The following is a 27,890-nucleotide window of genomic DNA, read 5'->3' on the forward strand; positions in this document are numbered from 1 at the left end:
TGAAGCATGTGGATTAGTGAGTTAATATGTTGGAGGGGTTAACATTGAATGCTTAGTCCAGCCATGTTCATTAAAAGGTAATTAACATACATGCCAGCTCTTTGTGTGCAGATAAAGCTGCCTGTCATATAGCTATTGTTTTGGAAAATATGTTATTTTGTCTGATAAAACACAAGCTTGCTTGCTTCTTGAAAAGTCATATGCAGCCCTATAAACATTGTACATAATCCTACCCTTTTTGATACAATTATTGTCATATATGTACATGTATGTAATATATACTTAATATATATATATATATATATATATATATATATATATACACACACACACACATACACACACACACACACATATATATAATATATATATATGTGTGTGTGTGTGTGTGTGTGTGTGTATATTATCTATCTTTTGACATTTAATCTTCTGAGTTCAGAAAAATTTTGTTTAATATTATCGCTATTCATTTTTTTTTTAAAGTTCAGAATCAAGATAAATGTATTACTCTTATGTTTCTTATAAGTGAGATAATGCTGCTAAATGTATCTTTACCTTGAATGTCATTGCTTTAATTTATTTTTTATATTTTGATATTTCATATTTTGTTCAAATGTTTAACATATATGCTGTTCATATGTTAATTTATTAGTGTGTTATATGATTAGAACGTTGTCCAGGTTTTAAAATAAAGCACAGCAATGATATTTGAGAGTGTATTTTCCCCTTTCAGGAAAAGTATTGAAAAAGTATTGAAATCGAAATTCTTGACTAGGTATCGGCATCGAAACAATAATTTGGGTATCGTGACAACACTACATAGTTAACACTCCCGATTATGTGAATGTGAATGAACTGTTTCAATAGATACTGCTTGTTCATTGCCCCCTACTCCCTGAGCAGGGGTTTACATCACTTCGGAACATGGACTGGAATTGGGAACCGCTGATGTAGCCTATTGTAGTAATGTTGTCTCTGGTGTTCTGGTCTTTGAGCATAAATGCATTCAGGGGGCGTGGCTTTGGACGGTGATTGCAGGGAGGGTGGGACATTCGCTTTCAGTGCTATCAGGCAAATGTTAGCATTTTACAAGATATACTATTGTACCTTTAACATACCTAGCACTTTCTACTCGTACATTTCATGTCACATTCTGATGTCACGTGTCATTACGGGACCTTTACGGGTTGTGTGTGAACCATAGACTGTATAAAAACAGGAGTCTATGGGTGTTACGACCCGGCTCAAAGTCACAACATAAAGAGGGCACTTAGACAAAAATAGGTTTCAATACAGTTATAAATTTATTTCAAATTAATCAAATAATGTCTAGGGTCAAAGTATTAAAGAATAACCAATGAATCAAATCAAATAGCTGTTAGAAATTGGGTTTGTGGAGTTGTGGAAAACAAATGTGAACACAAAATATCAACCCACTCTTCAAACAAACAAACCAAAAATGAGAGAGAGTGATCACAGCTCCATGAGCCTCTTAAATAGGGTGCCACAGGTGCCAATAATTAACACTGGAATCCCGCCCATCCAGGAGGAACCTGCAACCTTAACCAAAATAAGAGAAAAATAGGCAGGGCTGTAACACCTCAATCAACAAAATGTTAAATAACCTAAAGTATTTAACACAATAAATTTAACAAATAATAAAATAAACAAATATGTCAAAACATTTACAAAAAAAAACAGGAGTATAGAATGTCATACACGAGACAGTGCATCGGCTAAAACATTCTCCTTTCCTTTGATGTGATGAATTTGTAAAGGAAAAGACTGCAAAAAGAGACTCCATCTCATCAACCGCTGGTTAGAGTTGCAACTTCGCTGCAAAAAAACTAGTGGATTATGATCAGTCAACACTTCAATTGGGTTGCCACTACTCAAATAAACCTCAAAATGTTGAACTGCTAAAATCATTGCCAAGGCTTCCTTCTCAATTACAGAATAATTTCTTTGGTGGGAATTAAACTTTTTAGAAAAGAAGCAGACTGGGTGTTCAATACCTTGATCATCGTCCTGCAAAAGAACTGCCCCTGCCCCATTTTCACTTGCATCTACTGCCAGTTTGAAAGCATTTTTAAAATTTGGCGCTGCCAAGATAGGGGCATTAACCAACAGGGCCTTGGCATTATCAAATGCCTGCTGGCAACTGTCTGTCCACACAAAATCAATTTTTGGACTTAACAAGTCTGTAAGAGAACTCACTACACTAGCGAAATTGGGACAAAAGGCACGATAATAGCCGGTCATTCCCAAAAATCTCCTTAGATCTTTACGAGACTGAGGAACAGGGAAATGATCTATAGCTTCAACTTTAGCCCGAATAGTTCGAACTTGACCTTGCCCCACAATTTTGCCCAGATAGGTAATGGTTGCTTTGGCAAACTCACATTTAGCGAGGTTAACAGTCAGATTAGCAGCCAACAAACGGTCTAAGAGCGCTTTAAGCTGAGCTACATGACTACTCCAGTCAGGGCTGTATACCACAATATCGTCCAAATAGGCTTCACAATTGTCTAACCCAGATATTACTTGGTTAACTAACCTTTGAAAGGTAGATGCAGCATTTTGCATTCCAAAAGCCATAACCTGATATTCCCATAGTCCATCTGGAGTCACAAATGCTGACATCTCTTTGGCTCTGTCAGAAAGGGGAACCTGCCAGTAACCTTTTAAAAGATCTAACTTGGTTACATACCTGGCAGAACCCACCCGGTCAATGCAGTCATCCAATCGGGGCAATGGATAAGAATCTACTTTGGTTAGAGCATTAACCTTACGAAAATCTGTACAGAACCTCATAGACCCATCAGACTTTGGCACCAAAATACATGGAGAACTCCAGGCACTTTGGCTTGGTACAGCAATTCCATGTTCAACCATATAAGCCACCTCCTTACTCAACAGTGCACGCTTTTCAGGACCCACCCTGTAGGGATGTTGCTTCACAGGGGCAGCACCTGAAACATCAATATCATGCACTACCAGATTAGTTTGGTTAGGCACATCTGGAAACAGTGGTTCATAAGAGCTAATCAGCTCTACAAGAACAGACCTTTCAACTTGAGGCAAATAAGATAGATAAGCCTCAAGATCAAACAGGATTTCAGAATTATTTAACCGAGGTGTAGGAACCATCACTTCACTGATTCCTTCTGAAACTACTGGAGTACAAGGTAACACCACCATCTTCTTGGTTAAATCAAAACTCCCTTCTCTAGTAAAATACTCTTTCAGCATATTAATATGACAGAGACGACTTTTCTTTCGTCTGCCTGGAGTAGAAATGACATAGTCAAGATCACCAACCTTGCGTTCAACTGTGTAAGGCCCTGAAAAACGGGCCTGCAACGCAGAACCATGGACAGGAAGCAAAGCCAAAACTCGATCCCCTACTGAAAAAGATCGCTTTTTAGCCCGCTTATCATACCAGGCCTTCATCTTTTTCTGCGAGCTAGCGAGATTAGAATTGGCAATTTCACAGGCTTTACTAAGCCGATATCGAAAATGGCTAACATAGTCCAGTAAGTTGGAAGAATCTGTTACCTCAGCCAGCCACTGTTCCTTCAACAATTTCAAAGGACCACGGACATTATGTCCGAAGACCAATTGAGCAGGACTAAACCCCAAAGACTCTTGCACAGCTTCTCTGGCCGCAAAAAGCATGAGATGTACTCCTTCATCCCAGTCCCGCTGAAACTCAAGACAGTAGGTTTTTAACATTGTTTTCAAGGTTTGATGAAACCTCTCGAGAGCCCCTTGGGACTCTGGATGGTAGGCACTAGAATGACAATGTGAAATTCCTAACTGATCCAACACCTGCCTAAAAATCCCAGACATAAAATTGGATCCTTGGTCAGACTGAACAGTCTTAGGAAGCCCAAACATTGAAAAAAACTTTAGCAAGGCCTGCACTACCACGGGAGCTGTTATTTTCCTTAAAGGAATAGCCTCTGGAAAGCGAGTAGAAGCGCACATAACAGTTAGTAAGTATTGGTTGCCATGTTTGGTTTTAGGCAAAGGACCAACACAGTCTACTAAAACTCTACCAAATGGCTCCTCAAAAGCCGGAATAGGATGCAAAGGAGCAACAGGTATAGTCTGATTAGGTTTACCAGCTACCTGACAAATATGACAGGTCCTGCAATATGCTACAACATCTTGTTTTAGACCAGGCCAATAGAAATTTTGCAATATACTATTATAAGTCTTATTCACACCAAGATGTCCTGCCATGCTACAGTCATGTGCTAGCTTGAGTATGTCTTTACGGAAAACTTGAGGTACCACAATCTGAAAGACATTTCCCCACTCATCCTGTCTAGATAATGATTGTGGGCGCCATTTTCGGATTAGGACCCCATCCTTTTGGAAATAACCACATGACAATTCATTTACTTCTTGTTCAGTGCTCACTTCCTCAAACAGAGAAGATAAAGAAGAATCCTTACTCTGCTCTAAAATGAGCTGATCTCTGGTAATTGCAGTCTCTTTAGGAGGAATCTCCTGGGATTTTTCTAGCTCTGCCTTACCTGACACTATTAAAGATTTAACAGGCACAACTTCATCTCTCTTCTTTTCATCAAACACCCTCAAAAAGGTATCAGCTAGATCGAAATTAAAATCTGCTCTTTTTTTATCGGTAGACTTAAAAGTCTGTTTAGACATAGCACGAGTCACAGCACATACTGGAAAAACATCAGGAAAAGATTGAGACAGATCAGAGTTCTCACTTGACATAGGGACCTCAATAACTTGAGCATTAGGTGTGACCTTGACACCAGCCAAATCATTACCTAAAATAAATGAAACCCCTTCAATTGGCAAACAAGATCGTACACCCACCACTACCTGACCAGACACTAATGGTGATTTTATCTCAATGCTATGTAGAGGAACAACAGCAGAACCCATTTCAACTCCCCTTACCAACACTTGAGCTCCTGTAGCAGTCTGGTTAGAGAGAGGCAAAATTCCCTCAAGTAATAAAGACTGTGAGGCTCCTGTATCTCTAAGAATACTCACTGGAACACCACTTTCTTGCCCTGGTAGAGACACAACTCCTGTGGTAAGAAAAGGAGCATAATCTGTTAAACAGTCACTAGTACCCAAGTCTCCAAACTTCAAAGACTGAACCCCAAAACATTCAGCACTTTTTTGTACAGGAAAATGGCTTGCAGCAGCCAATCCAACTGGCTTGGTAGATTTTGCTTTCTTACCAAGAACAAAACATTCTGATATCTTATGCCCTGGCTTCTTGCAATAAAAGCATATGATGTTTGCCTTAGAAGAAACCGCACTAAGCTTGCTAGAGGAAGTTGAAAAAGAGTCAGGTCCGGCCAAAACAGCTTTACTATGATCCTGATAATTTCTTCTTGGGTTATGGTTTCCATATAACCCTTTATGGGTTAAAGCGAACTCATCAGCCATAACAGCGGCATCAAACAATTTGGAAATCTTTTGTTCATTTAAATATGTAGCCAGAACTGCTGGGACACAATTTTTAAACTCCTCTAAGAGAATCAAGTCACTAAGCTGGTCTTTAGTTTCCACTTGCCTAGAAGCACACCACCTAACAAACATGTTCTCCTTTTCCCGCGCAAATTCCACAAACGTCTGCCTATCACTTTTGATGTAATTTCGAAAACGTTGCCGATATGCTTCAGGTACTAGCTCGTAAGCATGAAGAATAGAAGTTTTAACTGTATCATACACAGCACTCTGTTCTAAACTAAGTGATGAATAAACCTCTTGAGCCCTACCTGTAAGCACACATTGTAAAAGCAACGTCCAAACATCCTTTGGCCACTTCAATGAAGTAGCGACTCTCTCGAAGTGGGAGAAATACTTCTCTACCTCTTTTTCAGAGAATGGAGGAACCATTTTAATATGCTTACCAATATCAAAAGCTTGCCCTACACTTTGAGAAGACTCTGAAGGTACTACAAAAGGTGAAACAGGGGGCTGACCCTCAGGTGTCCTACCTGCCAACTCTAACTCCATTTTTTTAAGGACAAAGGCACGCTCACGCTCCCTTTCCTGGCCCTCCAATTTCCTCAACTCAAGTTCTCTGTGCAACTCCTTTTCTTTCAAAGCTATTCTATCATGTTCTAAGCGACACTTCACTGCCTCCAATTCTAACTCCTTTTCTCGTAACACCATCTCTTTTAGCTTTACTTCACTGTCAACGTTACTTGGAACATGTAACTTTGCAACTAGAACTCCTTCTTCCTCTAAAGTGCCCCTCAAGTTCTTTAAGATAGACTCCTTAAGTTTTTTATCACTTTTAGTGAGCTCTATATTATAATGAGCAGCAACCAACAAAAGCTGCTCTTTAGTGCACTTCTCAAGTGCTTCCTCTGAAGGTTCTTTTAGAAATTCTTCCACATTGGAAGCCATTGCTAAAAACCTCTAAGTTTTCAAACAAGTAGCCACTTTAGGAGTTCACACGAATCAGAACAATATCCTTTAAATATACTCCACCAAAAAAAAAAAATTTACCTTATACACAACTCCATTTCCACAAAGTTACTTAATGGTAATTTAATCTACACCAACAAATCAGATTAACAAATCAGAATCAGTCCCCTTATCTTCTCTATGGAGAACGAATACAAAGGTTTAACAAAACCCTCTCCGCAAGTAGCATGCCAACAATATAATACTCTTACAAAAAGAGATTAATTCATAAGTCACGCAATCACTCCTGAACTGCTGACAATATTCAACAAGGTAGCTACCACGAAACTGCATGTTAATTAGTATATTGACTCCCTACGTTTGTTATTGGTGTAAAATTACTTACCAATTTGAAGAAAGTGGGGATGAAAAAAAATGCTCTCTCAAAAGCAAACAAACAAAATAAATTTCACAAGTTCCCAACACTAGCCATTGATTCAAAGTACCACACCAATTGGCATGGATACTAGAGAACCACTCCGGTAAAACACTACACAAACAAAAAAAACGAACCTCTCTAATCTTCAAAGGCTTACCAGGCTCGGGGCCACTTTAAACGCTGAACTTCATGTCACCTGGTAAAAACCAGGCCCTGAATAGCGCACCCCCAACAGAGATTAAATCTCCACCCGGGATACCTTCAAAAATAACAAACTAACAAAACAAACTAACAAAACAAACAGTGCTCCGTTGGAAGGATTGACTAGCAACCCAGCTGGACCACTCTACCTAACCGGAGTCCTCTATTAATCCAATAACTATGAACCTTTTCCATGCTCCACTCTCAAAAAACTTGAAAAACAAGTCACAAAACCCCAACTTCAAACAAGAATTTGATCCCGGACGAGCCCCCAATTTATTTTACGACCCGGCTCAAAGTCACAACATAAAGAGGGCACTTAGACAAAAATAGGTTTCAATACAGTTATAAATTTATTTCAAATTAATCAAATAATGTCTAGGGTCAAAGTATTAAAGAATAACCAATGAATCAAATCAAATAGCTGTTAGAAATTGGGTTTGTGGAGTTGTGGAAAACAAATGTGAACACAAAATATCAACCCACTCTTCAAACAAACAAACCAAAAATGAGAGAGAGTGATCACAGCTCCATGAGCCTCTTAAATAGGGTGCCACAGGTGCCAATAATTAACACTGGAATCCCGCCCATCCAGGAGGAACCTGCAACCTTAACCAAAATAAGAGAAAAATAGGCAGGGCTGTAACAATGGGACTGACTTCCTTTTGCAGCCAGCCTCAAGCGGCCAGTTAATTAATTAAAGTTTTAGTCACTTCCTTATTGGCTTCACGAGATAGAGCGGGAGGTTGCCGCTCGGAGTGAACTCACACACATATTCCGGGAAATCACTGACAGTGTGAATGAACCAAAATTTTGCAATCCAGGAACAATAACCGGGACACATTATCTGTGTACTATCCGAAATCTCAGTGTGAAAGGGGCTATTGATTGTTTATGTTGCTAAGGGTGTTCCTCAGTGATACACAGAACCGTTGGGTAAAGCGGTAATAGCTGTGCTGTATCATGAATAAAACACAGCTGCTGACCAATAAGAATCGAGGAAAAATAAACCATTATATATATATTTTTTTTTTTTTCATTTTTTTTTTTTTCATTATTATTTTTATTCATATTAGCCTATGTGGCTAAATCAACTATTTATGAGTTTAATGAGAATTATTATTCATGCCCAAAGTTCAACAAAGATGTACGAATGTGAAAAATGAACTGATTGCTCAGTGGGTCTGTGAAAGAGTATTCTGTTAATAAGATGGACATCTTAATGCTGTGCTGTGGCTTAACAAAGGCTTTTGTGTTTTTGTGTCTGTAGCTGTGCGTGAACATTGTGAATGAGCGGATCAGGCAGTTCACCGCAGACGTGCTCTTCCAGCAGGAGCAGCAGGAATGTCTGCAGGAGGGGGTTGCCATGGAGACACTACGCTCCCTCGGCAACCAGACAGCGGTGCTGGACTTCTTCTTCCAGGTATGCAGTCGGAGCGGATTTCCAAGAGCTGTGGCGGGAGGGAGGGAGAGGAAAGAAGTTGGAAAGCTTTTTTCCCCACCCTGAGGCTGTTGACCCTGTACAAGAGTCCCTCTGTTGCCTCTTTAATTGCCGTCTCTTCATTTACTGACTCAATAACGGATGTCCTGTTTTATAAAGGCTAGCACACATCCAGACGTGCTGAATTCCCTTAGGTGTCACAAAGATGTGATAAAGCCCATCTTTTAGACTATGACTCTATTAGCCGTTTGTCAGATGTGACAATTTTATGAGTCACGAAATGACTTCTCCATTTGGTCAAGACCAAGTGACACAGCATTGTACACACAGAGGCATGTTTTCCCTTGCCACACACACATTTGTGGTGGACTTCACTACATGTATTATTCTGTGCACATTTGAATGGGTTTTATGGCCTTCACACATCCTTTACAAACAGCCCCACCAAGTCTGCTGCATTTTATTTTGGCATACCAGTGCAATATTAACTGTTCTTTCATAATAAAATATTAAATACTACACAACATGCTATAATAGCGAATCATACTCATTATGTCATGCCACATGGATGTGTCAAGGGAAAGTGCACCCGGAAATGAAAATTCTCTCATTAACTACACACTCTCATGTCGTTCATTCTCGTAGATTCATAAAATTACAGTTTTACTGTATTTTTAAATGACTAAAATTACAATTTTAACAATGTTCTTACTAGCTTTCTGGGCCTTGAAAATGTCAGTAGTGTTACTGTCTATGCAGAGTCAGAAAGCTCTCGGATTTCATCAAAAATATCTTCATTTGTGTTTTGAAGATGAATAAAGGTCGTATGGGTTTGGAACGACATGATGATTTAATTGGTTGATTGATTGAACGTTGTCCAACAGGTTTCCTACATAGCTGTGTTATTATCATAAAAAACCCCACTTCTAACTAAAACGAGGGGCCAGTTTGCCCAGTTTAATTTGAGGAATTGATCATCTTACTGTACATTATTCCTTCCTTATTTTGCAGCTAGAGCCTTCAGTGTAACTGTGTGTGTGTTACAGAAGCCTCAGGGTGTGCTGTGTATCATTGATGAGGAGAGTCAGTCCCTCAGGCCATGTGAAGTCAACCTTTATAAGCGACTGCAGATACAGCTGGACTCTTCCAGTTTGGACGTCATCTCCCTCACGACCAAGGATGGCAACGGGAACCCCCCACCCAAAGACCAGGGGCCATCGTTTACCGTCACTCACTATGCTGGCAAGGTGGGTTACGGGAAATTGCGAGTTCACACATGCACATGCTGAGTTCACGGTCATGTGCTCGGCAGGAGGCTCACTCGCAAACACAAGCCCATAGTCACACGTTTCCGAGAAGCCCTCCGGAGAGACAACGTACTGTCATGCTGAGAGTGAGGGCTATTATTAGCACTCTGAACTCATCTGTGTTTGTGTGTCCTTATTGCAGGTGACCTATGACCTGACCGGCTCACTGGACAAGAACAAGGATGTTCTCCCCCAAAACATCTTGTTTGTTATGAAAAGTAAGGATTGGGAGTTTTGTGTTCTAGTCATTCTCTATATGGTCAAAAAACTCACCATGGTAACAATAGTTCCCATTAAAATAGCTTAGTTACTATAGTTATTGTTACTGTAATAAAAGGAAATTACTGGAGATCACTTATTCATTCACTACCACACAAAGATTGGGGTTTGCGTTTCTGACACCAGAATGCTGCCAAAAGCCTGCCTTTAAAATTCTTATCATGTATTCTTTGCAGTAAATGCATTCCCACAATACATTGGCTTGAGTGAATAATATCCACCCAAGATGTTGAACAATTTGAGAAATGTTGAGTAATAGACAACGTTGTAACACTAAAAGTACTGTTAAACATAATTTAGTGTAATTAAAAATGGATTATGTTATCCAATATTTGTTTGTGCACCGCTTATTAGTATATTCGATTATAGTTTCCCAACATTCTTACTCTGCACTGTTAAATTCAGTGAGTCAAATCGTTTGTGCGCTTCATATAAAAAGCGTTGTATGTAGGACAAAATGTATAGTGTTCAAATTAATTTACTTATGTGGTTCGTTAGCAGTGTTGCTACTGAAATAGTTTCTCCCCAGTATTGGATATGTGAACTCTGTTCTTAGCATTTGTACCTGCTGCAGTGCATTTCATGTATGTTTAGCGTTCCTCTATACAGCTCCTCTTCTCCCCACATTAAGCAGGTCAGAGGTGAACATGGGGCAGGAGCGTGTGCACATGGAGAGATTTGAATGGGGCCTGTTATGTTGTTTGTGAGGGTGTCCGTGGGGGGTGGTGTAAATGAAGGGAGACAATTAGCTCTGGCGCCTGCCGTTATTACTCTCCAAACGGGGGTAGCCTTGTGTTTATTTTTCTGTCTCCATTTTTCTCCCCCCTCTGAGCAGCAAGTGAGAACGTGCTCATCCATCAAATGTTCCAGTGTAAGCTGACTCAGACGGGCTCATTGGTTCCCCACCACCAGCGACTGAAGCTCCGTGGGCCCAAAGGCACTTTACTTAACAAGAGCACTATGCTAAATCCTGCCAGAGACGCCAAGAAATATGTGGAACTGAACAAGGTATCTAAATACACCAGTGGATCCTCCACAGCCTCTTGGCACTAATGACATTTTTAAAATCTTTATTGTAATAAAATTTGTATTTGTTTGTTTGATTTAAATACATATATTTTTATATAAAAAGTGTGTATATATACACAGTACAGACCAAAGGTTTGGACACACCTTCTCATTCAAAGAGTTTTCTTTATTTTCATGACTATGAAAATTGTAGATTCACACTGAAGGCATCAAAACTATGAATTAACACATGTGGAATTATATATGGAATTACATACATAACAAAAAAGTGTGAAACAACTGAAAATATGTCATATAGTAGGTTCTTCAAAGTAGCCACCTTTTGCTTTGATTACTGCTTTGCACACTCTTGGCTTTCTCTTGATGAGCTTCAAGAGGTAGTCACCTGAAATGGTCTTCCAACAGTCTTGAAGGAGTTCCCTGAGAGATGCTTAGCACTTGTTGGTTCTTTTGCCTTCTGTCAGCGGTCCAGCTCACCCCAAACCATCTCGATTGGGTTCAGGTCTGGTGACTCTGGAGGCCAGCACCCCATCACTCTCCTTCTTGCTCAAATAGCCCTTGATGCCTTCAGTGTGACTCTGCAATTTTCATAGTCATGAAAATAAAGAAAACTCTTTGAATGAGAAGGTGTGTCCAAACTTTTGGTCTGTACTGTATATATATATATATATATATATATATATATGTATGTATGTATGTATGTATGTATGTATGTATATTACTAAGCAGCAACAACAACAAAACAACTATTTTTATTAAACTATTTATTTAATGTATTTATTTTTTGTGAAAACATGTCCATACCAAAAAACTACTTTATTCATTATAAAAAAAAAAAAAAAAACAGCATTGGATTTAATATGACGTGTTTGATTATAACAAACATTCAAGATTGCTTGGAACATTTAACAATAGAAATAAACAATATTTTTGCATGCGTTGTTTGGTCACGCACATGGGCTTCCCTCAGTCTGCTTTGACAGATGTTTCAGCACTGGCATTAAATCTGTACTCAGTGGGACTTCACTGTCCTCCATCATCACGTACAGTGACGATCATACCCGGCATGACACTGCCACAAACATGACCAGACCAGCCAGAACAAACTTTTCACCAGCTGTAGTATTTTTAGCTTATCGAGCCTGCACTGGGAAGTGACCTAAATTAGACACCGTTACCCCAAATAGGTTCTGTCCATTGATCAGCTTTCCACAGCCAGATATCCCATTCAGAGAAAACACAGGGTTTAACCGATTGCGTCACACCAGGCACAAACACACATGCGTCACTCGGGGTGTTTTCTCTTCACACAGCTCTATCTCTGCAGCATTTCTCAGTCGCCCTCCTCCCCTTTCTCCTCTCTGTTTGTTTCTCTCATATATATAGACTCAGTTTGTATTTCAGTGATGTGCAGTTTCTCTACTTCTGAGATGACTTATTGGGTGAATCTTACAAAAACGTGTCAACTCAGGGTCCAGAAAACTGTACATCTAAATGTTTTGTAAAACATTTAAAATTCAATTAAAATGTAAGTGTGCATTTATATTTGTGTTTGTGTGTAATAAATAATCTTGCACGTGTCACATCCAATCATACTGTATTGTACAAAGAAAAAAAAAACAGCTGTCCAAATGACTTGTGCTTTGCTTGTTTAGGAAAAAAAACTCATGCATACATACGTGTTTCAGTAACTTCCCTTGTTTAATTACCTTATTAACTTCTGGCCACGTTTTATTAATTCAGTCCCATGTTTTAAGGTCAGTCGTTACATTTAACCACCACTTTCTTCCATTCTGTCTTTCTTCAGTTGCTTTCTCTGTCTTTTATTCATATATGCCATCTCTCCTTTCCTTCTCCTCAGGTCAGTGCTATGGTGTGTGTGTGTGGGGGGTTGGCTTAGTCTTATGTAAGACACCCAGTACATGAGCCGCTGGCACCCCTGGTTACCCACATACCCTCTTACATAAGCAGTGGTTCAGTTCCCATAGAGTGACTGGGACAGTAATATGAAGTAACATGATGAGATCCCGCTGTGGCCTGAAACAGAAAATTACAAATGAGTGGTTTGGTTAGTCTGGTTTGCCCTTTGATGGGTGAAATTAGATGAAACTGTAGCACCAGATTTTATTTTTCTTTCTTTTGTTGTGTGTCCTGAGAATGAGTAGTTTTGGTGTGGTGGTGGCGTTTTCTGGGAATCAGGACGCCCTGAAGAGATTTTGATTTAAAGCAGCAGTTTGCTGTGAAATATAATCATTTTCTTTCCTACTGAGCAGCTAAATGACTGAGCCGTGTCATCAGCGTCTGCCCCTTTTTTCCACCAGAACAGCTGTTTGACTAAGAAAAAACAAATTGTCCCTTTTTACACTGCACAGTTTGAACTGTACTTGTTTTCAAAACAATATTATATCACCTTTAATTGCTTTAATATGACACTTGGGAAAATACTTTGATTATGACACCAGCTGTACTGAAAACAACACTCACCCAACATAGTTACACTCTGTCTCTCCAATTGCTCTGAGTATTGTCATTGTTGTTGTTATGGTTATTATTACTATGATTTTGATTATGATTCATTACTGTACAGTACAGTGCAAAAGTCTTAGGTCACTAGTATTTCCACCGTCATTTATTTCTATATTTTGCTGTAGTGTGTCAGTGGGAAATATCAGTTTTCATTTCCAAACATTATTTTTGCCATTAATTGTAATAATCCAGTGAGATTTGTGTTTGCACAAGGAGCCTGACAACAGTCAGTGCTCCACACAGAGATCTGATCTCATCATCATCAGTCTGTCTGGAATAACATGAAGAAACAGAACAAACTGAGACAGACTCAATCCAGAAGAACTGTAGCAATGTCTCCAAAACACTTCAAGAAACCTGCAAAGCTACAGTACTGTTTTAGGCACTTGTGTTAAAACGCTGTAAAAAGAGGATGCCGTAAAAAAATAATGGCATAAATTTATTTTATTAATTCACTTCTATTAACTTTACTAAATTAAAACAACATTTTGTGCATAAAAAAAAAGCTTTTGTGTGTCTATTTACACTAAGTGCAAATAACCCGCCTAGTTGGCTGAAGCTATTTACACTAACTCCGCCCACCAACGTGTGATTCAGCTAATCAACACTACAAAAGACAGCCAATAGTTGTGAGCTAAATGTGTGATGTTCATTTTGACGTGGTAGACCTGGGTTCCAATCCGACTTTTGCCAAACTTTTTTTTCTCCCTTTTCAAATTTCAAATCACATCAGAAAAGCATCTATTTTCAATGAAAATGAAGAATATAATCAAAGAGTTGAAAAAAGTATCGCATAGGGTCAGGATAGGTTTAGGGAGGGCTTTATTGTCCCAATAAGGTGGCATACATTTATTAATTTGACTTAAAAAAATTTCAGTTTACACTCAGTAAGTTAATTTTGCATACTGTTTTACAATGTTATACAATACTGAGGTGCAGATAATGGCCACTATTTGCAATAAGTATTACAATTTTAAGAGTGTAAATAGAATCTATATAGTTATTTGCACTTAGTGTAAATAGACCCTATTGCTATTTACACATAATGCAAATAGCCGCTGCCAAAAAGCTTCTGTCTTAGGTGCACTTGCGCATTTTTTTATGGTATTTTTACAGGCAGGTTTCTTGAAGTGTTTTGGAGACATTGCCACAGTTCTTCTGGATTGAGTCTGTCTCAGTTTGTTCTGTTTCTTCCTGTTATTCCAGACAGACTGATGATGATGATGAGATCAGATCTCAAGAGCACTGGCTGTTTGTCAGACTCAGTAGACATGAATGTGTGTGATGTTACGGCATGATAAATGCTCGTCACTCCTGCTGCCCAAACTTGGTCAGCCTGTGGGTCATTTGGTCTATTGAAAAACGATTGCGCTAATTTGCATGTTTCTTGATGATGTGCTTTTTTTCTGTGGTACTCACATGCACCATGTCGCTTCACGTCGTATTCTCCACCATGTCCCACAGAAAAACTGCTTTTGAATAAAATGCGAAAAGCTCACTGCTTCGCCATCTACTGCACTGGTATTAACCGAGAGAATGTTGCGGTCCATTCTCTATTAAAAGTGCATCTTCTCTTTTTCGTGGCCATGGCTGCTTAACCTGACTGAACAGTGCACGTGCTCTCCAATTTGAGATTGTTGACAATGTTGACGAGGCGTTCATTCACCAGTCAACAGTTTGATTGGTGTACGACTCAGTCTATCGACAACACTTGCTCTCCTCTGAACTATTGGACATAAGTTAACAGTACGACTATGGACATATCCGTGTATTTATTAGAATGAAAAAGCCGGACAGATGCTCAATTTGCATGACGCGGGACAAAGGGTAAAATTGCTGTACAGTACAACAAAGCGGGACAGGTGGTCATTCTTTAATTGTGCCAGTTATTCAGCCAATAAAGTGTAGGCCTATGTATTTCAAAACTGTGTCTAATACTATATAAATTGCAAAGGTGTAATTGGCATCTTTATTTCAAACGACCCGACCGAAAGCGACCCGAATATCATAAAAAATACTTGTAACCACGGGTGACCGCAGGCACCCGCTCATTTCGCATCAACCCACGCATCACTGCCTTTTAATGGCATTTAACGATTCTTGTTCTAAATATGCCTTACAAGATTTCTTAGTATGTGAACTAATGTTAAAACTGAATGATATTTTAGTGGGTGTCTTCTATAAGTCATTTTTTTCTTAGAAAAATGAAATAAAACAAACTGGACATACCCTGGACATACATAACATAAGCTGCATCAAACCTATAATGTTGTGTTTTGTCTTTGAACCATATACAAATAATTTCTAATTAAAGTAAAGGCTGTTCTTTTCTACATTTTGTTCATGAAAAAAAAAAAAACACTGACTAAAATAGAGAATGAAAGCTGCATGAGTCAAACAAATCAAGACAAGAAATCAGACATGCAATCATAGGTGAAGCATCATTAAATCACCACCTCAATCTAGAATGACTTACTGTGCGTTATTTCCCAGAACAGAACCCCTCCAGGGTTAAAAGGACACAATGATCATATTGAAGAACTACGATCTCTGCAACTTTCCAGTTCCTGAATCACCTTTTGTTCAAATTAAATTTGCTGCTTTTATAGTAGTGACTTACATCCATTAGAGCATTTGAACTTATTTTCCATCAGTGACTTAAATACAATCCATTTAGAGATTCAAGGAGGGGGATGTACTGCATCAGGGTTATCAGGATGAGGAAAAGCATAGACACAGTTAACCTTTAGCTGAAATATTGTTGGTCAGTATTTCCTATTTGGGTGAAAAAAAATCTGAAATCACTGTGTATTTGTGTTTTTGTTTGTTTGCACTTGCATGATCCATTCATAGCTCTCGTACAACTCTGTTGCCATGCCAACATCATCTTAAAAGTGCATGAAGATGAACAGTCACATCTCCTTCCCCTCTCCACTTTCTCCTGATATACAGTAGCCTCGCTAACACTAAAGCCATGAGGCTTTGAAATTTTAGTAAGATGCCAGTGGGGAAACAGTAAAAATATTGAAATAAAAAGATACAAAATGTACACATTTATTTATGTATTTATTTCTTTAATAACAATCCTAACAATGTACTTTCCCCCACTCTGCAGCTCCTGAAGAAGAAGGGAGGGACGTCTTTCCTGCAGAGACTGGAGCGTTGTGGACCGGTCACTGTGGCAGTGCAGCTCAGGGTAAGTCCACGTAAGAACCACTGCCAGCCCCCAAACCTGACCTGAGCCAACCCGGCCCATCCAGGTGCTCGTTGTGCTCCGTGGATTTAACTTCCTGTTTCCAGATGTGTTGGATCTCCCAAAAAAACCTGCAGGCTCACAAAAACCCAAAAGTTGTCTGACATCTAAACATTATAGCTCTGCCAGGAAGACGTCTTAGAAACATCTGTATGTGTGGTTTGTACAACAGGCTTTAGAAGAAGTGTTGTAGTGTTGTGTCAGTCTCATAGGCCCAGTGTGGTTAGTGGGGAGGAAGTTAATGTTTTAGTGATTAGAGTGGGTAATTGTGGAGGGTTGTGGATACTGAATGAATAAACAGAAGACTCACTGTTACTGGGAGAGAGAACAGCTCACTGCCTGATTCAACACACCATTTTCTGACATCTAGAGATGCCAGTTTAGTTTAAGATTTTTTTAAATGAATGTGTTTAATTTAACCCTCATCTTGAAATTATTTATATATATATATATATATATATATATATATAATCACAATATTAGAATGCTTTCTGAAGGATCATGTGACACTGAAGACTGTAGTAATGATGCTGAAAATTTAGCTCAGAATAAATGAGATGTTAAAATGAATTTAAATAGAACACAGTTTATTTGTTGGTTAATCATTTTATTTTATTTCTTTATTTTTTAATTGTTTAATGCAACACTGGTGAGCATAAGGGACTAAGGGACCACACACACACACACACATGGTACCACTTTAGTGACGGTATCAACTATTAAATAGTTGCTTATTAGCATGTCTATTAATAACATATTGGCTGTTTATTACTACATATAAATAGGGCTGAGCGATATATCGAATATTAGCGATAATATCAGAATAATTTTGATGGCGATGTAAAATTAGAAAATTTCAAATTCAAGCATACTTTCCCAAAAGAACACGCAAAACTTGTAAAAAACGGAACATGTTACTCCAGACTGGTCTACACTCCTCTACCACGCGAACTCTCATGAGTGCGGTTGCCAGATATCAAGAGTTCAAAACCCCGAATCAGAGCTTCGCTGTTGCATAGATACATTTTCTTTCTGGTGCTTTGTTTATTTTAAGCAATCTGGAGCAATCTTAAAATCATGCGCATCTGAAAATCAAACGAGCTGAAGTTTAGCCAAAGAGTATAGAAGTAATTTTCTATTTCCCCCAGATTTGTATTATTATTATTATTATTATTATTATTATTATTTAAATCCAAATGAAAACATATCAAGATATATATCTAATATCGTAATATATTTTATATATTATAATATATATATATATAATATATCGCCAGCCCTACATATAAAGCACATATTCTGCGTGACCACATTCTACATCCCTAAACCTACTCAATACCTAACATTAACAACTACCTTACTAACTATTAATAAGCAGCAAATTAGTAGTTTGAGGCAAAAGTTAAAGTTAATGATGAGAATTGGACCTTAACATAAAGTGTGACCAGATATCACACACACATAGCATATTTATCTGTCCACATTGAGTGAAGAATACAGAGGCTTACAGAAAGTCATTCATTTCCCATCGATCCACATCCTTACACTCACACACTGCTCCTTTTCCACCACTGCCATTGGCTCTTTGTAACACACCCATCTATTAAAGTAATGTCACATTCTTGCACACATGCAGGTGTCATCTCGCTCTCGTCCTGACCTCATTCTCATGCTAGTGGTATGCAGGTACTTATATGTACAGAATGTGCTTATGTTCACACGTTCTACACTGCATGACCTGATTTCTGCACCACGATATGTACAGGGTTGTGCAGGGGTTTATGAGAAGAGCACACAGTGTTCCTCTCTAATCTGTCCTCTCTGTTCAGGGCTGATTACATCATAAAACGCATTCAATACATGCCGCTCAGACAAACACAGACGTTATTTATCCACGCCTCAATAGCTCACAGACGAGAGCAATAGAAAAGATATGAAATCCTTCAACAATAGTAAATAACCTCTAGTCTAATGTGTTTTTCATTAGCATTCACCCTCACGGAAAGATGGAACGGTTGTAATTGGCAGCTGTTTTTGTTTATTCCTTTGAATGGGTGGTTGTATGTATTACGGCCTGTGGCGCCGTCTTTCCCCATCTCTTTTCTGTGGGATGGCGTAAGTAGAAATGTCACATGATGATGTCAGGCTCATTGTGGGCCGTACTGACTCAGCACAGGCTCCTTGGGCTGTGACATCATCATTCAGAGCCAGCTTATTTCGGTTTGTGCATCGTAAGTAAGTACAGTGCACACACGGAGTCTGCATGTGCAGGGCTCCGCAGAAACGTATGCAGATTTCCATCAGTCATTTAAAATACTTCCCTTGCATTTTGGCTTATTAAAAATGTCAGCTTTTATAATTATGCTATGGTATTTGTACAGTGCATGCTACATAATTTTATGCTCCGCTTAATTTATTTTCCACTAATGAGTTTGTCCTTAAGGTGGCAACACATTGTTTCAAAAAAGCCCTAACCTCAATTATGTAACATCAATTAGTTTTCGTGTGACATCACACTCTTATAGAAACACCCATGTAAGGTCCACACAATAGGCCCAATGAAGGTATCTAATGGTGGGTGAAGATTTCCTGCTTTGTCGGTCTTATCAGTGCGCAAAGTTATTTAATTTAAGTTAATTTCTGATCTGACTCCATTTTATTGTGACCTCGAATTTAGGTTAGAATGCCAATTATTATTTATCATTATTCTAATTAACTCTTTAATCTGAATCTTTTTAATCTTATTCTTGAGTCTCGTAAAAGCTGGTATACGGATCTCATACTCACAAATTTGAGCCGTCTCATATCCTCACGCTCACAAGCACTTGTCAATATTGTTATTGCAGTCCTAGCTATTTTGTTGTTGTTAACTGAAATAACTTATGCGCATGTGTGACCTAAAATCAGGTGCTGTGCTTACTGATCGTCCCTGATCTTCATGCAACATTTCCTTAAACTTAAGACCAAGACAAACACCTTCCAAACAGAGACAGGAACAAACAATCAAAAATTGTTTTGAACAAGTCCTAGACGTCATCGTTTACACCGGTGGTGCCCAACCCTTTTCCTGGAGATCTACTGTACCTTAATGTAAAGTTCAGCTCCAACCCTGATCAAACACGGCTTATCCAGCTAATTAACATCTTCGGGAGCACTTGGTAATTACATGCAGGTGTGCTGAAAAAGGGTTGGAACTGAACTCTGCAGGTAGGTAGATCTCCAGAGACAGGGTTGGGCACCACTGGTTTAAACCTTTTTGGGGACAGATGGTAATTTGCATGAAAGACACTCAAAAATGGCACACTCTCTACAGTGAGAGAAATATATCTAAACTTTTAGGATCTTTATTTTCTTTCAGTCTGCTTCTTGTAGTATTGAGACCATTGTCCCAGTCGCACTGAGACAATTTAAATTATACCAAACATGACTGTGACTATCACTTGCATTCATGTAGAACATTGTATTATACTATTGACAGCTCTGAGTGAGCGAAGTGGAGAGAGGATGGCTACGGGGAAGGAAGGGGATGAAAAGGAACTGACGCATAGGTGCAATATATGCAAGGTGGCAACTTCCAAATTAATTGTTTTCCCTTAGAAAAACATTGTAAAGAAAATTCTTAACATGCAGTTTAGCTCATTGAGTTCATGTTCTGAGCTCATCTGCTTGCCTGTTTTATTAGTAAGGTGTATATTGAGTTCAATCTTGTTATATCCATTAGTACACATGTTATTGTGTTGTGTTTTAGAAATTCTTACTGTTTTTATTGATTAAAATATTGCAGAGGGTGCAGTATTGACAGGCCTGTGCAGTGCTTCTATAAATGTTTTACCCTCCAGGTCTCCAGTTACGTGACTAAAAATTATGAATAAAAGTTATTTATTCTTACCGACAACTCTAGTGCAAAGGAGTACAAACACATTTTTATTACTCATAACTTCCACAGAGAAATAGCAAAGACCTTGAACAAGGATGAAACTTTCTAGAGCACATACGCTGAGTGCCTGTGCTTTTGTGCTGTCAAATGCAATATTCTTCAAAAGGCTACACGTTTGGTCGCAGAATTACTGGATTCTAATTACTTTACCTGGTAACGCGGGTAATGTAACATTACATTTTAAATGCATATAATTTGATTACAGTTACTAATGCCAATACAATTATGTTACTTAAGCTACAAATGCAATGTTAAAAAATATGAATTAAAAATTATGTTTTATGCGTCATTATGCCCTTTCATAAATCACAGCAGAATAGCTAAAATGCTGACCTACAACATTTAGATGCAATGAAAGGTTGCCATATCATATTTCTAAATGTTGCCCTCAACGTATTTTAGTCTGGCATTATAGTTTAGCAAAAGTTGGTTGTGATTGTGTACAAGTTTGTTACAGTATCAATAATATAAGTAAAAAGAAATGACTCATCAGGATGAAATCATCCGCTGGATTAATCCACATCAGCATCGCATTCTTCTTCTGAGGTGAATTCAAGGCTTATTCTTCACTGCGTGTCTTCTTCAAAAAACTAAAAAAGTAGCGGAGATCATCTTGAATCATTAATTGTTTATGGAGGTGATATGGACAATTACATGCTCCCATGTCTCAAGCTTGATTTCGCTTGGATAATTATTTTATAGTGCATGAAGTGTGTGGGCATTATCACAGTATAGGTGAGCTTGGATGGGAAAGACTGGACCTCAAGTTGGTTTCATACAGATTATTTATCAGAAAATATTTGTTTTCGACGTGACTGATGTAACAAAAATTAGTCGAACCAGACAAATTAAAGAGTCTATCAAAGCTGTGTTTGGAACACGAGCCGGATTCCTCAGGAAGTCATAAAACATTTTGTGCCACAAGTCCCAAGGAAGATAACCAACCAACCAACTTGTTCACACAACAGCTTTCAACATTAACACCACTAGAACAATTATTGACAATTTTAATTCGCAGAAGAGATTGTCAAATTTGTTGTTCGTAATTGAAATGCAACGCTGGACATCACATGGTAACCCATGAGTTAAACACTTCCATTGACTTCCCCCCACCTAGCAGAACCAGACTGAAATTCCTAAGGGGGGAGGGGCTTTAAAGCTCTGTCTTCCCAGAACATCCCTCTGTCAGAGAATGACAAAGAAACTGTCTTTTGTACATATATATGGACCAAAATGAACTCCAAAATGACTTCTAAATGAATATCATTCCATTGCTTAACTCCATATTTATTTATATGTAACCCACACATTCGACTATCATGTTATAATCACTTATTGTGTATGTCTTTTGATAACTATAGGATACATAGTCATGTCTAGTATCGATATAATCGAATCTGCTTTCTTGAATTAGTTCAGACAATCATTTATTTGTCAAATATATCATAACCTGGTTATAGGAATCATGTCCAAAATTAGACCCTGCAAGAGTGGGAAAATTCGGACCACATGCTTGGTAAGATAAACATATGATTTATGATACCCCCGAGCCAAGACAATATCTTATTGGTCAAGACAACATTTGAGGTGTGGCCAACAGGCCACTTTAAATACTTTGGACACCATAAAATCTTGCTTTTAGTCTCTAGCTGTGCTTCTGCTATTAGCTATGTCTGCTTTTAGTTTGCTTTTAGCTTTTAGCTTGTAGCTTTGCTACCTAGCTTTAGCTTTTAGTCATGCTGTTAGTCATCACTGTTCTTTGAGCGCGGTTCCAGCGTGCTTCGGCCTGCAAGCCTGCTGCTACTTAACCACGATGAGAAGAAACACGACTTAGTCTCGTCAAACTTTACTTCTTTTCTTTTCCGTTTGAGAGTTTCGTGTTCTGAGTTAAGTTTTGTAACGTCGACCTCGTCTGCACGTTCAACTTCAACCAGCCACACAACTCCATCTTCAACCAACGCCCCACCACGGGCCTTCCTAAGACGTCACTTCAGCGACTACTGAACTTCCAGCCAATCAGCGACACCGGAATACCCCTTTCAACGGGATTCCCTTTTTCACAGGAGACGCAAGTAACCTCCAGACTGTGACCTTTACTGGTGTATCTAATATAATTTTAACCTCATTGAGGAACTCAATGCGAGGGCTAATTACGTGATTGATGGTTGTTCATGTCTATGCAATTTAACGTATTGCTGTTAACTTGGGATTCCATATTTCCATTCTCTTAAACTCATCTTTCCCTAACTTTCGATCTTCCTGCAACTTGTGTGAATGCGTGAGTGTGTGCGTTTATGTGTTCGATTAGTTTATATGTCTTAGATTTATCTAATAAAGCCTTATTCATATTGAAAAGAGAAGTATCTTGTGTTTTGTGCTTACAAGTCTTAAACTGCCGAACTTGTTACTGTGCTAATTGATCGTGTTTTCACTATACTTTGGATATTAATATCCAGCGCAGATTTGATGTTAAACGGCTTGTTCAGTGAATCGCAGGGCGTCTCCGTGAACAGCCGTGAAACAGTGATTCTGTTCAAATTCCCTTTAAATTATTAAATGATTCCCTTTGAGCTAAATTGACCTGTTTCCCTTACACTGACTTCATTTAACCCTCAAAGACCTATTGTAAAAATGCCTATTGTTCTTAAATGTTTAATAACTTTTGAAACGCTAACCCTATCTGAATGCTTTAAAAAGTATTGTAAAGCTTTTCAGAGATATCTCATTTGTCTTATTTGGATATTCAGAGGCTGAAAACTTATTAAAAAGATATAAGTTTCTCTTTGTAGTGCAGTTCTTTTTTTTTTTTTTTTAGGATTGATAACTTGAAAAACTTAAACTTAAAAGTAACTTGAGTTTCTAAGTAATCTAAGTAATCTAAGTTTAAATGTCCTAAATAAAGGATAATCTGTGCTTAACACATTTTTTGCTTAATTAAGGAAATATAGTTAACCTAAAATGAACATTTAATTACTGTCTTTTTCTAAACCTGGCACGAGCAATGCAAGGGTCATGTGTTCAGCACCCAACAAAATGCATAAACTGATTTAGAAAAGAAAAGAAAAATTAAAAAGTGTACCTTGGAGGTAGTGTTCAGTGCTTTGGGTAGAAGCATATTCCAAATACGTAAGTTTGACTTCGGTGACACAAATTGAGAAATTCTGAGGTCTACTATTCATTCTTCTTCATTTTAAACTGGTTCTTAATGGGAAGATGGGGCTGTTAAAGCTGACAAAAAAGCAACAAAAAAAAACGAAATGTCTATACTGTATAACCTATGCACTACATTTCAAGTCTTCTGAAGTCGTGAGTGACATGCATGACTTGTATGGTTCTTTCATTGTGCTTTTTTGGTATTTTGAAGCTTAACAGTCCGAGTCCCCATTTACTTAAATCATATTGAAAAGAGTTGTCTGTACACTGTCTCTTTTTATGTTTCACAGTAAAGTCATACCAGTTTGAAACAACATGACAGTGTGTGAATGATGACAGAATTGTATATTTTGACTGAACTGTTTCTTTAAATCCATTGTACAGAGGGAAAAAAAAAGGTTCTGTCTGGGCTTTCTTGTAAGTGATGACAGATGGTGAGAGGAGGATGTACCATGACTCATGTTGCTGCAAAAAATGGAAGCAAATGGGAGTCATTGAGATAAATCTGAATGTAACATTACATAAACAACAGCCTCACCTGTCTTTTCCTGCTGCTCTCTCTGGTTCCAGAACTCTCTGTGTGAGATCACCAGTAAGCTGCAGGCGTGTACACCTCACTTTGTGCAGTGCGTCAGGCCCAACAACGCTGGAACGCCTGATGTGTTCGACAGCTTCCACGTGTCCTCACAGCTCCAGTACGTGGGGGTTCTGGAGATGGTCCGCATGATCCGCTATGGATACCCAGTCCGCCTGTCTTTCACCAGCTTCCTGAGCAGGTGAGATCCTCAACCCTTCAACTGGACACTGATGTGATTGTAAGGCACTTTCTACGGCAAGATAGAGTACAGATATGTGCCCCATTACTACCTGTAAGCAGTAAACCATACGTTCTTCAAATAAGAACTTTTGCATGTTAAATAAACACAAAATGTTTTACCCCAAACTTTTGAACAGTATAGTAAAAAAAAAGAAAAAAATTTTATAAACAAGGATATATATATATATATATATATATATATATATATATATATATATATATATATATATATATATATATATATATATATATATAGATATATATATATATAGAGAGAGAGAGAGAGAGAATATATTACTATATAAAGTATATATATAAAGAATATTTTTATTCAGCAAGAGTGAATTAAATTCATGAAAAGTGTCAATAAAGACAATTATTATGTTAAGAAAGTTTGCATAAATGTTTTTTTTTGTTGTTTTTTTCTATTCATCAAAGGATCCTCGTTAAATTATGGTTTCCACAACAAAAAATATGTTTTTAACATTCATAATAATAAGAAATCTTTCTTTAGCACCAAATTAGCATATCATTATGATTTCTGAAGGATCATATGACACTGAAGACTGGAGTAATGATGCTGAAAATTCAGCTTTGCATCACAGGAATTATTATATTATATTATATTATATTATATTATATTATATTATATTATATTATATTATATTATATTAATTATTTTAAACATAAATAATAATCAATAATTAACAATATTATAGTTGTATTGTTTATTTTTTTTTATAAACTAATCAATTAAATTGAACTACAATAGAATATCATATTTTTGACATAATTAGTGCTCAGCAGAATAATCAACTCATTGTAGAATAAAACATTATATTGTATTATGCATTGTTATATGATTATGTAAAATAACTATCTTAATAACTAAATAATTATTTATTTGTTTACTTAATGCAGTATAAGTGAAATGTGTTGAAAATGCAGCAGGTTTAATATTTTCTGTTGTCTGTTTTTAAATCAAGCATATTTTAGCATGTTTCCCATGAGAACATATATATATATATATATATATATATATATATATATATATATATATATATATATATATATAATTACTGAGGTCAAGACGTCTTTTAAACTCTATTTCTGTGGACATAAATTAATGTTTCTATACACTCAGCACAAGAGGCTTTTCAAATCATTTCTGCTGCCAGGTCAAATGAGGTAAAGTGGCATTCCTGCTGGGAATATATCGTAAGTGCACTTTCTCAGATGCTGATATGTGTCTTCCTGACTCAAGCTGTCTGTGTTATATGCTCGAGATGGACTTTCAGTTCAGCTGAGGTTAGGCAGAAAGTATATACCGTGTGTGTATGCTGAGAGCAGCGTCTAGATTGTGACACTGGATTCACGCTATGATTAATGCTCATAGGCCTCAGTAGGAAGGTTTTTTTTTTTTTTTTTTTTTTTTTTGAGTGGCCATTTTTCTGATGGAGTGATAATGGGTCAGTTTCAAAGAGGATGAAGTGATCTCGGAGGGGTCACCCTGATCTCAGCTCAACTTCACATGACTGGAAGAGAGAGAAATGGGATAAAGCATCAAAGAGAAAGACAGAAAATTGGATTGAAAAAAGGAGATTGTAATTTCAAGAAATCTTCTCCGCACTTTTCAGAATGGGAAGAAGATGAAAGAGGAGCAGGCTGTTCCTTCTGTCAAGCAATGGTTCAGTGTGACTCTGGCTTCATCTTCCTCGGGAACACAGTGCCTCTTCTTCATGTCACACTGACACCCACAGAATAGGCTGTTCCCGCTCTTTGCACAAACCAGACTTTATTTTAGTGCTGGAGAGGCTCGTAAAGTTCCCACTCTATCTTTGACATTTTTTTCTCTCATTTCATTCACCTTTCAAACTTAACTTTTGATAGAGGTTCACAAAAGGGTTATTGGTGATTTTTTATTTTTATTTTTATTTTTTTTATACTTCAGTTATCAGTGTAGCTTTAGTTATTTTCAGCAACAGTTATTTTATTGATACTTTAAAATGTTTTATGCATTTTAGTTTTAGTTTTGGTAATTATAATGAAGCAACTTTTGAGACGAGTGTCTCCAGTGTTTACATATTTTCTATGGAAACCGGAAGATTAGAGAGGATTTTATCACATTTTCATGTTGCAATTAATTGCTAATGCTTTTATCACAGTATATGCTATTATCACAATATTGAAACTTAGTTGCAAAATATGGTCATAATGCCGAACACTGAAGAATTGAAACCTTTTCAAACAATATCTAGGGCATATTGTAGTCCAGATTAAAATGAATAAATAAATAGCAAGTTAAGTCTAAATATTTAAGTATTTGACACTGTGATGAACATCACTGTGAATATATAAATCTGAATGGCAATTTAAAGCTGCAGTAGGTAACTTTTGTAAAAATATATTGATTACATATTTGTTAAACCTGTCCTGACAGTAGAATATGAGACAGATAATCTGTGAAAAAATCAAGCTCATCTGGCTCCTCCCAGTGCTCCTATTGCCATTTGCAGAAATACATCACTCCTGGAAAGAAATCAACCAATCAGAGTTGCGGTCCGTAACTTTGTTTGTGTTCAAAATGAAGAAAAAAATAATATAATAAGCGAGTACACCATGAATCCATTTTCCAAACCGTGTTTTTGGCTTGTCCTGAATCACTAGGGTGCACCTATAATAAGTGTTTATATTCGGACTATTTTAGATTGCTTCGGGGGTACCGCGGCGGAGTAACCCAGTACCTTTGTGATTCTTCATAGACATAAACAGAGAGAAGTAGTTCCAGCTACGATGTTCTTCCGCAAGACGCAAGCAGTTCTGTTTATTAACCGCTAGAGCGTCAAAAGTTACCAACTGCAGCTTTAAATCATTCAAACATGTTTCAGAAAGTGGCACAGCTGTTTTGTTTCTGGTGTAACAGCTGCATTTCTGCTGCTTAGCGCCATCTGCTGTCAGAGAGTGAATGTGCTTCCATCCAGAGCGTCTCTCGCTTGCTCCGCCATGCGCTTCTCATCCGTGCTTGTTTACATGAGTGCGATGCGTCTGTGACGCAGCATACTGCGCTGTTGTGCATTGTGACCAGTTGATGGGAAAA

The 27,890-nt window shown here is 37.8% G+C and overlaps 1 protein-coding gene across 4 annotated transcripts in view; it reads left to right on the plus strand.

Moving 5' to 3' along the window:
* The window catches only part of LOC113108919 (unconventional myosin-XVI-like), a 222,370-nt gene that overhangs the window by 148,939 nt on the left and 45,541 nt on the right, over positions 1-27,890 (plus strand). For all 4 annotated transcript variants that reach the window (XM_026272343.1, XM_026272342.1, XM_026272344.1 and 1 more), the window contains exons 22-27: positions 8,322-8,474; positions 9,539-9,739; positions 9,942-10,017; positions 10,914-11,086; positions 16,749-16,829; positions 24,547-24,752. In XM_026272343.1, the coding sequence (XP_026128128.1) occupies positions 8,322-8,474; positions 9,539-9,739; positions 9,942-10,017; positions 10,914-11,086; positions 16,749-16,829; positions 24,547-24,752 (890 nt within the window). The remainder of the gene's footprint in view (positions 1-8,321; positions 8,475-9,538; positions 9,740-9,941; positions 10,018-10,913; positions 11,087-16,748; positions 16,830-24,546; positions 24,753-27,890) is intronic.

This window comes from Carassius auratus, chromosome 9 (assembly GCF_003368295.1).
Source record: "Carassius auratus strain Wakin chromosome 9, ASM336829v1, whole genome shotgun sequence".
Taxonomy (NCBI): domain Eukaryota; kingdom Metazoa; phylum Chordata; class Actinopteri; order Cypriniformes; family Cyprinidae; genus Carassius; species Carassius auratus.